The 16,023-nt window shown below is 33.4% G+C and overlaps 1 protein-coding gene across 2 annotated transcripts in view; it reads left to right on the top strand.

Annotated features, from left to right (window-relative positions):
* The window catches only part of LOC106459264 (MOB kinase activator-like 3), a 22,090-nt gene that overhangs the window by 758 nt on the left and 5,309 nt on the right, over positions 1 to 16,023 (top strand). For both annotated transcript variants that reach the window (XM_022385716.1, XM_013918861.2), the window contains exons 2-5: positions 1,634 to 1,784; positions 4,640 to 4,733; positions 12,663 to 12,796; positions 14,752 to 14,867. In XM_022385716.1, the coding sequence (XP_022241424.1) occupies positions 1,634 to 1,784; positions 4,640 to 4,733; positions 12,663 to 12,796; positions 14,752 to 14,867 (495 nt within the window). The remainder of the gene's footprint in view (positions 1 to 1,633; positions 1,785 to 4,639; positions 4,734 to 12,662; positions 12,797 to 14,751; positions 14,868 to 16,023) is intronic.

Here is a 16,023-nt window from a genome sequence, read left to right as displayed (position 1 = left end):
CTTAAAAAAGGCTTTTTTAATTCTGGTTTTTGCCTACCATACAACTAAAGAAAAAAGCCCTATAAATGTACCAAAACCTTGTCGAAACGTTGTACATTTGCTGTTATGTTAAACTTATATTAAAGTTTTTCTTCATTACCCATTCAAGCCGTCTCCAGCCATTATTTTTTATCCTGTTATTCAGCAGTTTTTTAATACAAACATCTATATAGAGAAGGGTTTGATTAAAACAGATGAAGAGTCGAGCAGTTTTTCAATATGTTTGCTGTGAGATGCCAGTAACCCTAACAAATATAAACGTAATGAATTGGTGCAATATCAGTATCTCACAATCCTGTAAAAAGTACTAATACTCAGCCAGGTGACTCAATAATAGCACTGAGAAAATTAGCATAAGGTTATAATACATGACGATTGAAAACATGATTAAAATAACATGTTGGAGTATATTCACTTTGTAGTGTTTATTTATTTATTTAGTTCTTCATACAGTATTTTGATATCTAAATACTTTCAAACTCAACTGTAAATAACCATCACATTATGTTCATGAATATTGCTGGGAACTAAAGTATTGTACTGATTTTGTGAGTCTGTTACAGTAACATAACTTATGGTTCTTCAAGGGATTATTTGGTCCTTTTACACCCATCCTTGAAAAAAAGTAAAAATTTTAACCCACACATTATTTTTCAGAAAATCGTTGATTTCCCTCTTAAACTTGTAAAAGTGTTGGCCTCCAATACTAATGACAGCAACTCATTTCATAAATGAATCACCCTGTTATTTGTTTGTTTCAGATATGAGCAAACAGTCATACGTTACACTACATATAACTTGTCATTTTATCATGCTTGAACTCATGAAATGTATAATACATCAGATGTATGTCAATTATTACTTAGTATTTACATTATGAGGAACCTTCTCTTCCAAAGCCATGTACAATGTGTTTGTTGTTGATTTGTTCTCTTTGAAGAGATTTCTAAAGTATTGTAAACATGTGACACCCACATAAGCTGAGCTACAAGTATAAATAGAATAAATATTTGACTAAGGAGTTAGATATAGAGAGAAAGTAACAGGAGTTGGGTAGCTGTCTGAGTGGCAGTTATAATTCCATGTATGATGTAACAGGTGTGTTATACTAATAAGTTGGTTAGTGATGTGTAAACTAATGTAGCTTTCTAAATTATTATTTCTACCATTCAGCACATGAATGTCATTTGTCTAGTCTCGTGTTAAAGTATGTGAATTGTCTTTTTTATAATGTTTAAATAAACAATCCACAGGAATCTAATAGTCTCTTTAATACAAAACTTGGGTAGTTGATGCTAATGTAGACATTCAGGTAGATGAAAAGAATTGCCACAATATTGTTTTTAATATAAATGCTTTTACTCAGTTGCATAATTTATCATATTCAAACATAACTGAGTTTATTAAGGTCTTTTGTAATAAAACTCAAGTTTAAAATTGATCTTGAAAAAAAATAAAGATTAATCAGGTTTAGGATATGCTACATTTGAATAATTTCTTGGTGTTTTAAATGTGTTTATGTAAAAGTATTGACTTTTTATTAACTGAATTATGTATAACACACACAGATTTATTATTTTAATAACATTTTCAGACATTTCGACCAAAAAAGAAGTTTGACCCAGGAACTCTCAGACACTCACTCCACAAACATGCCGAGGCCTCATTAAACTCTGGAATAAATCTCAGAGATGTTGTGAAACTGCCACCAGGGGAAAATTTTAATGATTGGCTAGCTGTTCATGGTAATTTGTTTTTTTTTGTTCCAAAACTGAATTATATCACAGACAGAACCTGTTGGTTGATGGTGAAACTTAAAATTGACAAAAATTACTAGAGAAACCAAAATATATTGCAATGTTTTGTAAATATCAATAATATTAAGAAAAGGTTGCTTGATTTTATCTGTGTTGATTTTATTAAGAGATATTGAAACTACATATGCAAATGTTTCTCTGTAGCATTAGTTATAAAGATACTTAAAAAAAAGTTTATTTAATTACTTACATTACTAATACATTATGCAGTTTAATTGATTTATAACCATGTAGCATATATAGTTTGTTTATTTTACTGAATGTTAACTTACAATATGATATCTTACCTTTTATCACAAATAGCTTTTCTTGATATATACTGCTGTCTATATGCACAAATTTTCACTTGCAACTACATGCTCTCATGCAAATGATCGTGCAGCAACTCTCCACCAATATTAGTGCAACACAACTCCTATCATCATTAGCACCCTCTCTTCTGTGCAGCCCGTAATCACTTCTCGATTGGTAGTCCTACTGATAGGATGCATTTTTACTTGTGCTTTCCTACTGATTGTTTAGTTTTTGAATTGGTTTAGATTAATTGTCTTCATTTTTTCATTTACTAATTCAATAATTTTTTCACTCATGTTTTAAGCTTTATTCTAAACACATTATTTTCCATGTTTTTCAAATGATGTTTTTAGATTTTTGACTTGCATATGGAGCTTCAAGTACTTTTTCTGCTGAGGATGTAATGGCTCTGTTCTTATGAGTCACCATATGATTGTCCTTTGTTACAATGTGAGGGTTTGCCTGAACATGACAATGTGTATATTGACAACCTGTTCCCTCCTCCTTGCCTATGCCTCATTGTCATGTTTTGTTTTGGGAGAGGTGAGGTGCCCAGGCCTCCTCTTCCCTTTGTTTACTTAATAATTCACGTATGCTGTATTTTACCCTTTGATTCTTCACCTGCCCTTCTCACTGTTGCGTCAATGGGCTAGTAGCTAGTTTTTCAACTCTCTCACTGGATATTGGGGTTCATGCAAATTGTTTTAAGTACCAATGATATTTGGGGTTAGTATGCTGTGACTCCCACGTACTCTGGTAGACCATGCTTTGGCTTATCACTGTTCTGAGTTTCTCTCCTTATACTTAACATTTCTACTCCCTTATGTCTCTGAGGGTTCACACTCCAATACGTTGGTTACTTTTCTAGCCTTAGTCTTTCTGTTTTCCACCATGGCATGCCTCTCTTTGTCCACTCTTTCCTTGCTACTGTTGTTGGGACCGTTTTGAGGTCAGAGCACTCTTTTTTACAGGTATGTTTGCCTCCCTCCTCGTTGCATGGTTTGTGCCACTCTACACCTGGGGGTCCCTTAATTTCACACGTGTGGGGGCCAGGTACCCTCCTCCTACCAGACTGGATGATACATTCCCTGTGCCACCTAGTGATAGACTGGAGATGCACTTCCATTTTGCTATCCACATTCTTATCATCCCCTGGATGTCGATTCTTGGTGAATATGGTGATGGTTGGGTTGGATGTGCACATATGTTTAAGCTGGCGAAGTCCCTCCATTGTTACTGCCCTTATTGCAACACAATTTTCATGTGGGCAAAGAGTATACCTGGCTCAGAAGTGGTGCAGTCTCCCACAGAGATGTTGTCTTCCATTTACTTGCTCAACCCATGGTCTTTCTTGGCACTTTCTTAAGGGGATCATCTTCTCATTGGACTCTCATTGGAGGTAAGATATTATATTGGAAGTTAACATTTTCCTACACTGAAAATTTATTTCTGATAGTTACTTACCTCTTGTCACATTTCCCTTCTAACCTCCTCACTTTTGGTGTAGGTTTTGTATGTACTACCAATTGAAAAGTGATTACGGGTTGCATGGAAGAGAAGGTGCTAGTGACGATAAGCGTTGCATCACACTTCTATTGGTGGAGGGTTGCTGCATGATCATTTGTGTGATAGCATATAGATGTCTCACATGAATACATGTGAGGGTTGGTGGGAGTATGCAAAAATTTGCTCATATAAAGAGCAAAATAAGTTGAGAAAAGCTATGTGTGAGAGGAGATATCTACCAGAAATATATTTTCAGTGCAGGAAAATCATAACTTTCATAACATTATTTAGTGATGGCTTAAAATATGTATAATTTAATTGTACAAATTATATGTTGTCTTCAGCTGTTTGGACTTGTACTCTTAAGTATTCAGCATCTTGATTTACAATATATAAGCTTGTATCATGTGTGGTGTCTGTTATTAACATTATTATATATGAAAAGCCATTATTAATTTTACCTTGTCTCAATAAATGGTAAATGAAACATTGAATTTGACTTTGGTTACTGTTTTTTTATGTTTAGCTTTTTCTCTTTACAGACTACTTTCGATTGTTTAATTTCCACTATATTTACATAAAAAGTTATTTTGTATCCTTTTTATGGTGAAAAAAGAACCTGCATTAACATTGTCCAAACCTGTTCATGCTTCATACTTTTGTATTTCTTTAACTTTTATAAACTTTGATTAGTATGTTTTAATTTTTAGTCCTTGAAAGTTGCTGAGCTTCCAACTCTTTTGATCTGGAAAATATATTGCACACATTTAAATCCTATATTTTGCTGTAATCTTGTTAAACTGAACTTTTTTACATTTTTTATAGCTTTTGTGCTACTTTTTTTTCTTTATTTTAATAATTATGTAGTTATTTTTTTAGAATAGTTCACAACAATAACCACTTAATAATTCAAATCAGAAACAATTTTGGCATACGCTGTTTAAGAAAAATAAACTTTTTAATTTGTACTTTTTGTATTTTAGTTGTGGACTTCTTTAATAGAATAAATCTAATATATGGTACTGTATCAGACTTTTGCTTGGAAGAAACCTGCCCCACAATGTCTGGGGGACCCAAGTAAGTGTTTTACTGTGTTTGAGTTTCTCTCTAGCAATAAATATTACTTGAAAGACTTAGATTTTCTTTGTTTAAAAATGATCTAATCAGCCATTTATACCCTCCATATCTTTACCTTTTATTGTAATCATTTGTGCATGTATTTATTGAAAAAGTATGTCTGCTAAGTGTTTAAGACAATGTTTTTGTTACAATTTTTATTATTTTCAATTTATCAAAACTTTTAGAAAATTATGTTTACACTTCATACTACATACTTAGCATGACTAATTAGAAATGTTTTAGCTTATCAGTTCTTTAAATTAGAACATCAAGTCAATGGCAAAAAAAATGCTGCTGTAAGTGCAACATCACGGCAAATTCCGTTATCTCTTCTGAAGAAATTCTTTCCCTTAAGGATGCACTTAACACTCAAGCTAGGTACAAGGCAAGTGTCTTCACGTAGGTAAAAAATGAAAAACGTAGATTAGGCTTTTATATTAATTAAGTATTTTTGGTGAAATTATAAAATTGTAAGCAGCTTTCCAAGTTTAACCTGAGACATAAACTTTGTCATGTTCTGCCCATACGATATTCAACTTTCACAGAAAGTCCAAATCAAACAATACTCATAAAATATGATAATCATGTTGTTTGGTGCTAGCAACGTATAGTAAGACTTTGTTTTCAAACATTAATATTCTTTATTCTTCAAATAACATAAAACTGAACTTATGTTTTCTGTTTCCTATGTATAAAGAGGTATCTAAAATTTGTCAAACTATTGTAAGTTTAAAGTAATAAGTGTCACTGTTCCCTTCAGAACAAAACTACATGTGGTTTGATATTATGTGCCAGTTCTCAATGACATTTTGATTAAAACAAACATTTTATTAATTAAACTAATTTAGAGTTAAACTAATAATAGGGAATTATCTTTATTTTCATTCACCTGCCCAAACTATTGAAATACACATTAGAACTTAGAAGTAGAAACTAGATTTTTGATAATACCTACATACTGTTTATATGGCCTTTCCTCAAGCAAATTCTATGCATGTGGCAAAATCATATAAACACACTGACATGAGTATTTGAAATATATATCAAGAGAGAGAGAGAGAGATTATACATTATATATTAAAGGAAAAGATTCAAGGTTTTTTTAATCTTACAAAGACATTTGTTTTGCTTTGTCTTTGCCAGTTTCGAGGGCTGTTTATCAAAAACACTTAAGTATTATAACAACACATTTATAACTAATATTTATATTTTTCCTTTCTCACCCATTCAGCCAAAGCAGTTGATAAGTATCAGTTTTCTGTATCTTATACAAACTTTACAGACTTTATTACTGTTGGACTTTTCTTTATTTAATTAATGTAAAATGCTACCATGGTTGAATATTTTTTTTTCATTATTAAATGGCTTTTTTGATATGAACAAGCTGCTTTTTGTAAGTATTTATCTGAATTTTAGGTATGTTTAAAGAACATATATTTCTTAATTTCTTTAAACATATCCTTAATTGAATATTCGACTGATTTACAACTGGTTATGAAAACAAGTTTTTAAGGAAAAATATCTGCACCAAGTTCTATCTTCAGCTGAACACAATTCTCAACTTAGTATTTATACCGTTAACCAGCCATTCAAATGGGACTTTCTGTACTACAAAACTTTCAAAATAATATATTCACAAAAGATGAATATTATTACAGTTATTTAAATAAGTAATTAGAAAAATAGTTTATTCATATCAAAGAAGCCATAATTCATATTTGTTATTTATCTTTGGATATTTACTTTTTGCCATATTTGTTAAACTTGGAAATACCTAAGAAAAAAGTTCAGGCAGATTGGTTATTTAAATAATTGTTTTTGTTTTCACTTTTCATAAAATGTACTGTAGCTAATTTGTTCTTTTTAAAACCCTTATTTTGTTCCACTTTCATTTGAAATGGTGAAATAACTCAGTCCTATTAGAATTAGGCCTGAGTGCTTCCTCAACTGTGTTTTGTCTTTTTGTAGTTGAAAACATTTTCATTTGATATTTTGTTTCAACACAGTCCATTCACAAACTAGCTGTGACACAACATAAACTTCAGAAATCATTTAATATTGATCAGCATATACACATAATGCTGAAGTCACTCATGTAACAACAATTAATGAGCTTTTTGTGCAGTAACTTTTTTCAGTTAAATGTACTTTCCTCAAAACTGTGGTGATGAAACTTTCCCTGTGTATCTATCACCAAGCAGTTTCTAAGGTGATACCTCACCTTTTAACACATAATAGCTTGATTTCTTTGCACATCTGTGTATGAATTTTACATGGCATTATCCCTAAGCTACCTCCCACCTCATACATAATACCTTGATTTCTTTGCACATCTGTCTATGAATTTTGCATGCCATTATCCCTAAGCTACCGCCCACCTCATACATAATAGCTTGATTTCTTTGCACATCTGTCTATGAATTTTGCATGTCATTAGCCATGAGCTACCTCCAACCCAAAATTGTGTTTAATGTGAACTATGCTAGTTAATGATGTCATCATCATGTAACAATAGCCCTCCACTTAAAGGTGGGCAGCACAACTTCCTTGTGCAGCTGCACTCAAAGTAACTTCATTTTGTTTTTCTTTTCCTTGGCATTGTCTAGAATATTTATGTTCCAAAATTGTTGATCAGGTATTTGAGATTTGTAAAAGTCACAACTGAGTTAATTTTTGTTCACATTTACCTGTCTTAGTGTATTATGTAAGCTGTCTTACATAACCAACGTGGTTTCTTTAACTCCACTTAGAAAAAAGAAAAGAAAAACAAAACATTTGATAGTTACCTGCCATTAGGACTTCTCAAGTGATGGTAATTTCCACTTGTACTGTGATAGTGATGATGTTCCTAACATGGGACCTGGGTCTACTCTGATTACTGGAGGCTTGTTGTTTGTGGAGGACGTTACAGCCATTGTTCAATGTGTTGTGAGCTCCTTCATGCACACTGGGCCTCCTCCTTCCATTCAGCTGATGTTTTTTTCTCTCCAGCTCGAACATGACCAGGAAGATGATGATTTTTACCAGCTATTTCTTTGACCAGAGTTCACTATAGGCACAGCTTTATCTGTGGAGGTAAATCCTCACCCTTGGAATCTCTTCCTTGACCTTATTTTGCAGGTGTGTTCTTTCTTTCTCTTTCCCTGTGTCTTTCAATTCTTCTTGTGTTTTACTTCATGAAAACGAAATTCAATTTTACTTTGTTTTCTCTCCTTTGCTTAATATTAAGGCCCATGCAGACTCGTTTCTTGAACGACTATGCGACTGTACTAACATGGCTCATCCTTCTTGCCTACTTCCAGCCATTCTTAGTTTTATTTTCTCAATTTCAAGTCTATGAAATCTCTTTTTACCTACTTGGGGAGCAAACCCCTTAACTTCTATTTCACTTTCTAGTGCCAAGTTTTCATACTTTCATCTCTTTTTTTTTTTACTACCCTCCTGCATCCCCTCTTCTCACTTCATCTTACTTCTTAGGCAGTTCGTCACTCTCCAGAGGGGTTTTCCAGAGAGGTTCGTTCCCTTTTTTTCACCACATTGGCCCGTAATGCTTTTTCTGCTCTATCCCTCCTTATTTTGTCCCTTTGCTGTTGGGATGGAATGCTCTCCTAGCTTTCTGAAGTCTTGGTCATTGCTCATATTCGCTGTGACTAACCTAATGAGTTTGGCCTTCTTAAAGCTCATCTGTCTCTTTTTACTAGCTTTTGGCCTATGTCTCCCCTTCTCTTCTCCTCCTCCCCTTTCCCCCCTTTTGGTTTTTTTTCCTCCTCCATTCAATTCCATTTATCTTTAGCATCTTGAGGATGCAGTCTCAGATCTCTTGGCTAAGAATGCCATCAAAAAGTATTTACCTCTACTCCAGATTACTCTTGTCTCTTTGTGGTCCCCAATAAGACCAGGACTGCTGTCCAGTTATTGACCCATTGTTTCTCAAATCATTTATTGACATCCCTCAGTCTGTACAGAAGATTTATTTTGTCTTCAGAGGTAGTTCTTTTCACCAAGTCTGTGGATGACTAGGGTCGACGTTTCGGACACCCTTTCACACATTCCTACAATTACCCCATCCTCCAGATGTTATATTTGTTTCATCCATTGGGGTCAAGTCTTCCAGTTCCATGCTCTTCCTTTTGGTATTGCATCTGCTCCTTCTTTATTTAATTAAGTCATGGGGACATTTGCCTCCCATATTCACAGATTGGGGCTGAAGTTCCATTATTACATAAACAATGGACATCTCTTTATCCCTTTTGGGGAGGAGTCTTCTTTCACATCTGCATCTTTCCTTTGGAAGCTGCCTGGCTGGACTGGCTTGTCAAGCTTTCCTAGATTTTTCTCATGCCAATCCAATATTTGGTACATCTGATCATGCCAATACCACAGTGAGTATCCCCTTGCTGCACCCCAACCAGATCTCCACCTCTTCACAGATGCTTCTCTGTGTCAAGTTGGGATGCATATGTGAATGACATGACTTGGGTGTGTTGGTTTCTGAGAAGCAGTCCTTCCATATCAATGTAATTGAACTTCTCACCATCCGTCGGGCATGTCCCCATTTCCTTCCTCTTTTCATGAATTGGTTGGTCAGGATCCACTCTGACAATTCCAAGATCATTTCTTATAATCATCAGGGGGTACCTGTTCCAGGACTCTTTGCTTCAGTATACTGGATATACTGTTTTAGGTTCATTCCCATCAGGTTCATCTCATGGCTTTTCATGTGACTCTCTGACTGTGTAACCTTTTTCTTATCCCATTCCTGTTGTCCTTCAATTCTGCCTTTATATCAATGGAAGTGGCAGGTTTTTCAATGATGGTCCAACTGCTACTCCTTTCCTCCAGGCTATTCTACCATGGTCCACCTTTTGGCCTTTTTTCATGTGGTTGTTGGTTTCCACCATTGCTGATTATTGAGCAGCTTTACCAACTATGTCTCACTTTCCCAATACCGCTTTGTTCATATCCTTTCTACCTCACTGACCCCCTCATCCTATTCCCATGCCTAACTGGGACTTTAATGTGGTTTTACATGCTCTTACATGTACTCCATTCAAGCCATGGCTTTATGTTCCTTATAGCATCTTCTCTGAAAAAATATTTCCTTCTTCTTCCTGCCAGTGGTCGAAGTTGTCTGGAATCATATGCCATTGATGCTTCCTGCACTATCTTTCTCCATACTTATTTCTCTATCCTAACCTAGTCTTTCTTTCTTAGATTTCAGCTACTTGAAAAGGTGATCATTCTTTCTCTCATCTCACTCCATTAGATTTTTAACCTCTATGCTCATTCAGACCTGGATCATTTTCTGTGTCTGGTTCAGTCTGTTCAGTGTTACTTGGCACATACATTTAGTTTTTTGGGTTCCCCTCATCGTTTGTTTCTACCTTAGGACCCCTCTTCATCCAGGGACCTCTTACCATCTACCCTTACAGAGTAAGTCCATTAACTCCTCCAGTTGGGTAAGTGAACAAGTGTGCATGTGTTTATCTCTCATTATTGTCATCCTTTGGCTGTTTCATCTTCAGCAGGATTTTGACTCCCTCCAGTCACTGTTCTTCAATCAACACACCATCTTGAGAAGGGTAAGTACAGTTTCTTCCCTTTTATAGGATCCTGTCAGGTGTCTGATGGTGCCTCCCAGAGTATACTTATTTCCCCAAACTTGCATTGGGCCAGTGATAACAGAAAGTGCTCAACCCATCTGCCCTAGCTCTAACAATGCCCACTGTTGAGATGGGGTGTTTGTGGTATTGAAATTACTCATTTGCCTGAAACAAACTGTACTTTCCATGGACTATCATAGAAAAAGCTGGTACCAGGGAAGTGACTGTCTACTTTTACTCATGCTTGACACCTTTTGAAAATAGGGTTTCATGGTCACTTATTGCATAGTCTCTAGTAACAGACTTTTCTAGCAAGCATCCAATGGGGAACTGGGCATTTCTTCTGGTCAGACACACACACACACTGTATGGCCTGGTCATGCCCTAACCACACTATACTTCTTGGCTTGCTGACCACTTGTGTGCTAATGCTTGGCTGGAAATTCAAAAATCTTGCCCATTCCTATGACTCTTGGGGCTCTTTTTTCTTTCCTTCTGGACGAAAAGTATACTCTGGTCAAGACGAGATACAGTCTCACATGGGTGTGCTCGAATGGAGCCCCTATTATTGGGTGTCACACTCCCTGGACTTTCCCTTTGGGCAATTTCTGAAGGGAGCTCATCTAGGTCTAATGTTTGCACCAGCCACTCCACCATTTCATGTGGTATTCTAGCTATTTTGTGTGAAGAGGTGAGGTATCGTCTCAAAAGTTAACATTTTCCTTACCTGAAAATGTATTTCTGATAATACTCACCTCCTCTCACCTCTCCTTCTAAGTTCTGGTGCCCTTTCTTCCTGCCTCATCTACAAATGAAGTTAATTTGAGCACAAGTACTTAAGGTAAGCTACTGTGGATAGCTATAATTGCATGATGATGACATCATTCAGTAATGCAGTTCACGTTAAACATGTTTTTTAGGTGTGAGGTAGCTAAAAGCTAGTAACACACAAACCTCATAGACAGATGCATGAAGGAATCAAGTTATTCTGTGGTAGGAAGTGAGTATCTATTGAAAATACATCTTCAGATAAGGAAAATGTTAACCTTTGGATGACATTATGATGTTGTTAGTTTGAAACAGTGCTTAATATAGAAGATATCTTGTACAGAGGGTGAACTTCACTGTATAAAAACAGTGCATGTTCTAATATAATGGCAAGTTTGCTACACTTGTGAGCTTTGGCTTCACAGGCAACGTGTTTAACACTTATGTTTACATTATAGCAAATTCATGACTGTTTGACAATGTAATAACCCATAATTCTTATGGGGTTGAAAATTTTTTTTACAGATCTTGCTGATGAAGGATATTCATATGTCAAGATTGTTGAATAATGTAGAGCTAAAGGGTATAATTTATAAAAGGAGCTTTCACTGTTCTCTGTTGAAGTAGAACAACTCGTATAACAGAGCCTTTAAGACAGCAGCGGGCTCCATTATTTCCCTCTTCACCATTTCATAGTAATGACTTCATGCACAAAAAATGCTACAATTATGAAAGAGGTTCCTTTTAATGTGAAAAGACATTGTAATGAAGCTGGGCATATTTTCTAGTATTACTAACAAGAGAACGTGAAGGTGATGAAGACTCACAAACCAAAAGTTCACTAGTTTTCAATGTCACTTGTAAATTAACAGTTGTTTTCATGAGAAAGATGGTAGAAAAAAACTGAAATTTTACTACATATCTCTACATATGCAGTTCCAAAAAACTTTTGCATTTTTTTCTGTTTAAATGTGGTCTAGAAAGTTAACATCAAGGTCTGTGGAAAGTGTCAAGATCTGTGATTTAAGATTGACCTTGCTGTCCTTTGCTGAAACTTTTTGCAATGGAAATTGCAGTATTGGGCATTGTTGCTTAATCATGGTCGTCAAACTGAGTATGATCAAAGATGGAGAAAGTAATGCTGCATACAGCATTGGAACTTCTTATAAAGTGCAATTAACTCTCAATATGTTAGCTCTGGGTGCAATCTAAACGAAACAGGTTTGAAGTTAGACAGTTGTATTAAAAAAAACGTATGATAGAACAGATTTTATGATCTACTGGAATTCTAGAACTATAATATAATAAATGTGCAGACTTTGTACTGAAAGAAACTGTTGTAAAATGTTTAATGTCTATTTATATTTTATGCCTTTGTTACTTATGATATATATATCCTAGGTAGATAAATTACATCTAATTATACAGTTGCAAAACTAGAATGTGTATTGATCTTATAAACTAGGCTCCTCTTAATACATGTGATCTATATTTTTGGACAATAATTTGAATATAGGTTTGAATACCTTTGGGCAGATGGTGTGAAATACAAAAAACCCACACAACTTCCTGCTTCAAAATATGTTTCTCTTTTAATGGACTGGGTGGAAGCACAGATCAATAATGAAGATATTTTTCCAGTTAAAGTTGGTGAGTATACATTAGCTGTTATTTTTTTTTTATGATAGCAAATTCCTTTTCAACCTAAGCAATATTTTCATGAGTGTAATTTCAGTGGACATTTTAACCATCTTTATAATGGCTCAGTCTAAGTGACTGACCTTGTATCGACCTGTAACTCTATAACTATAGATAGTATAACTGTAAATGAAATTTGTCAAGATTTTAGTAAACAATACAAATCTGTTGTAACAAAAAATCTGATTTTTTAATAAAGTGCTTTTACTAAAGATTTGTCTGTGAATATACAAAGCATTTACTGAATACATCTGACTGAGAGGTTATTTTAATGTTAAGAATAAAATTACTTATTTTCGTTTTACAATTTTCATATTTGATTTGCATAGGCTCTAGAACCTCCTAAATGAATAACCAAATTTTTTTTGATACATATAAATTTTTAATTTATTATATTTCTACAATACCACTTAACTGTATATAAATCATCAGTCTACATTGAAATAGAAAGTCAAAAAAATGCAAAATAAAATCAATAATACTTTTTTTTTTCTAGAATGACTGTAGATTTTAACAGACAATTAAAGTTCTTTATTCTAACAGCCTCAGTTTTTAACATTTTCAGTCCTGCTATATTTTACTTTTATGGTTTTATTACTGTACTTTGGATCCTCTTTCTCTACATGAAATGCAATAAATCATAGTAGAATGTTTCTGCTATAACTTAAGGTAAACAACCAATCAGGTTACAGCCACTGGCTGACCATAAGAGATTTTCTAGCTTCCTCATCGAATTTAATTTTATTTATCTTGTTTTAGGAAGTTTTTAACTTTTACATCTTATTTACATTTATTGGAAAATAGATAACAATAAATAAAAAGTAAGAAATTTTGCTCTTACTTTAGTGTTGAGGCCATTTGCACACAGTGCTGTGCTTCAGTAACCCAACTTTTTTTCTCACTGTGTTGATTTTCCAAAAATAACTCATGTTGCTTTTAGATATGCATTTTAGAACACAAACAATATATCAGGCACTGGAAAAGAATGACCCAAAACCATTATAATTATTTTTGCTTTCTAACTAAGCTACAAGTAGGTTAAAAAAAAATCTGTGAGCTGCTCAGGATTGAACAACAGTTGTCTTAGGCAAATAATCTAAAGCCCACACCTATGTGTCTGCTAAAACGAAATGATAAAGTTTTTATAGATGAAGAAATACACCTTCTGTTGGTTATAAACATATCCATCTAAAAAAAGAAAACATGGTTTAGATAACTGCCTTGAAAGCTATAATAAGATGGGAAGGGCTTCTCTGCTGGATTTTACAAATTTATTGATATCTCAGCATATTGAGAATATGAGAGGTTCACATTTTATATTTTAACTTGTAAGCATGTATATAGTTTCTGATTGGTTGAACAGCGAGAGCCATATTAAGGAAAATGTAAAAATCTGTAATGAAGAATTTAGAATGCAGGTGTGTTACGTAAAACAGAAATGAAGATTAAGAATTGTTTTAAATATTTACTTTTGAAATTTAGAAAATAAAACATATATAATATAAAAATATAAATTATAAACAATGTTTGATGCCAAGTTTATTGGTATGCATTGATAATAAAGTTGCTTGATTAAATGTTGAATGTTACTCTGCAGAAAGGTCGTGACATGTGCACTTTGAGTTCTCCGTATCTATAGAGTTAATAAAATAAGAAAAAATGTGAAGTATAGTGGTAAGCTTTAGTATAATAGATGTGTCCTTTACAGGAAGGTGTGGTGGAAGTTTTTTATTTATTTTTTATAAAATGGCATATTTGGTTTGCTGTATTATATCTTTCCATTTTTCCAAAACAGCATAAAATCTGCCATATACAACTGTGTCATAATTCAGTTGTCTTGTATATATATATTTTCTTAAATTTGAAACTTATTTTATTGGATCAGTGTTATTGGTATTTAATTTCAGATGTTCCTTTCCCAAAGAACTTCATCCCGACATGTAAAAAGATTCTGACCCGATTATTTCGAGTGTTTGTTCATGTTTATATTCACCATTTTGATAAATTGGTTTCCATAGGAGCTGTAAGTATTCAACTTGTTGATTGGCAACTTGTCATCTTAGATTTCATAATGGGACAAGGTTTAAATAGTTTACTGAGTTTTTTTACTCAGTAAAAGTAACAGACCATATGTGTAAGCTTGCATCTGTAGAAATAAATATTTCAATATACTATTCAGAGTAAGTTCAAGACTTTGATTTTTAAGTGAAATATATATCTTTCTTGAATATTGAATCATGAAACATTACTGTAAGTACATATTTACTTTGAGTATATTGAGATATTTATTTTTAACATGTCTTCACAGACCATATGTGCATACACATCTGTAAAAATATGCTATTCAAAGTAAATAAGTACTTCTAATAAAATTTCATGTCTCAGTATTTGAGACTGATATACATTTTACTTACAAATCAAAGTTTTAAAAATTCAAACAATTCTTGTAGAATTAATTTATCAAGCAGATTTTATAAGGTGTTCGTTACTTGAGTGTACTTTGAAATAGATAGCATCAGAACTATAGCAAGGTGTAGATAAAGATCTCATAGTTGTAGAACAAAGTATAGTATTTCTTTTGATGTGACTTTAATAAGTGTATTTATGTTTTCCCTTTTACTCATTGGTATCTTATTAAATATGCAAGTGGCTATTTTGATGTTTTCTGCCCTGTACCATTCAACAAAATTAAAGATAATCCGTGAAACTATTCCAATACTTTAGAACAACAAAAGAAGTTTTTAAATTAAATATGTGAATTGTTGTCTTATGTTAAAGTATTTATGATTAATGATGAATTAAATACTAGCTTCTAGTTACCATTGCATTTCATACTTACACTTTTCTCTATAATATCCAGAGATCAATCAATATACTATATGATGAAAAATGTCAGAAATACTTTTTTTATATATAAAATTACTGAATTGTAGCATTTTTGTAGTTTTTTTAAATAATGAAAATATTACCCATTTATAACCTTTTCTATCAGTTGATGCTATGGTTAATATCTATTACCCATTTATAACCTTTGCTATCAGTTGGTGCTATGATTAATATGTATTACCCATTTATAACCTTTGCTATCAGTTGGTGCTATGGTTAATATGTATTACCCATTTATAACCTTTGCTATCAGTTGGTGCTATGGTTAATATGTATTACCCATTTATAACCTT

Source organism: Limulus polyphemus, unplaced genomic scaffold (assembly GCF_000517525.1).
Source record: "Limulus polyphemus unplaced genomic scaffold, Limulus_polyphemus-2.1.2 Scaffold583, whole genome shotgun sequence".
NCBI lineage: Eukaryota > Metazoa > Arthropoda > Merostomata > Xiphosura > Limulidae > Limulus > Limulus polyphemus.
Note: the sequence above shows the minus strand (reverse complement) of the source record. Positions and strands in the feature narration are given on the sequence as shown.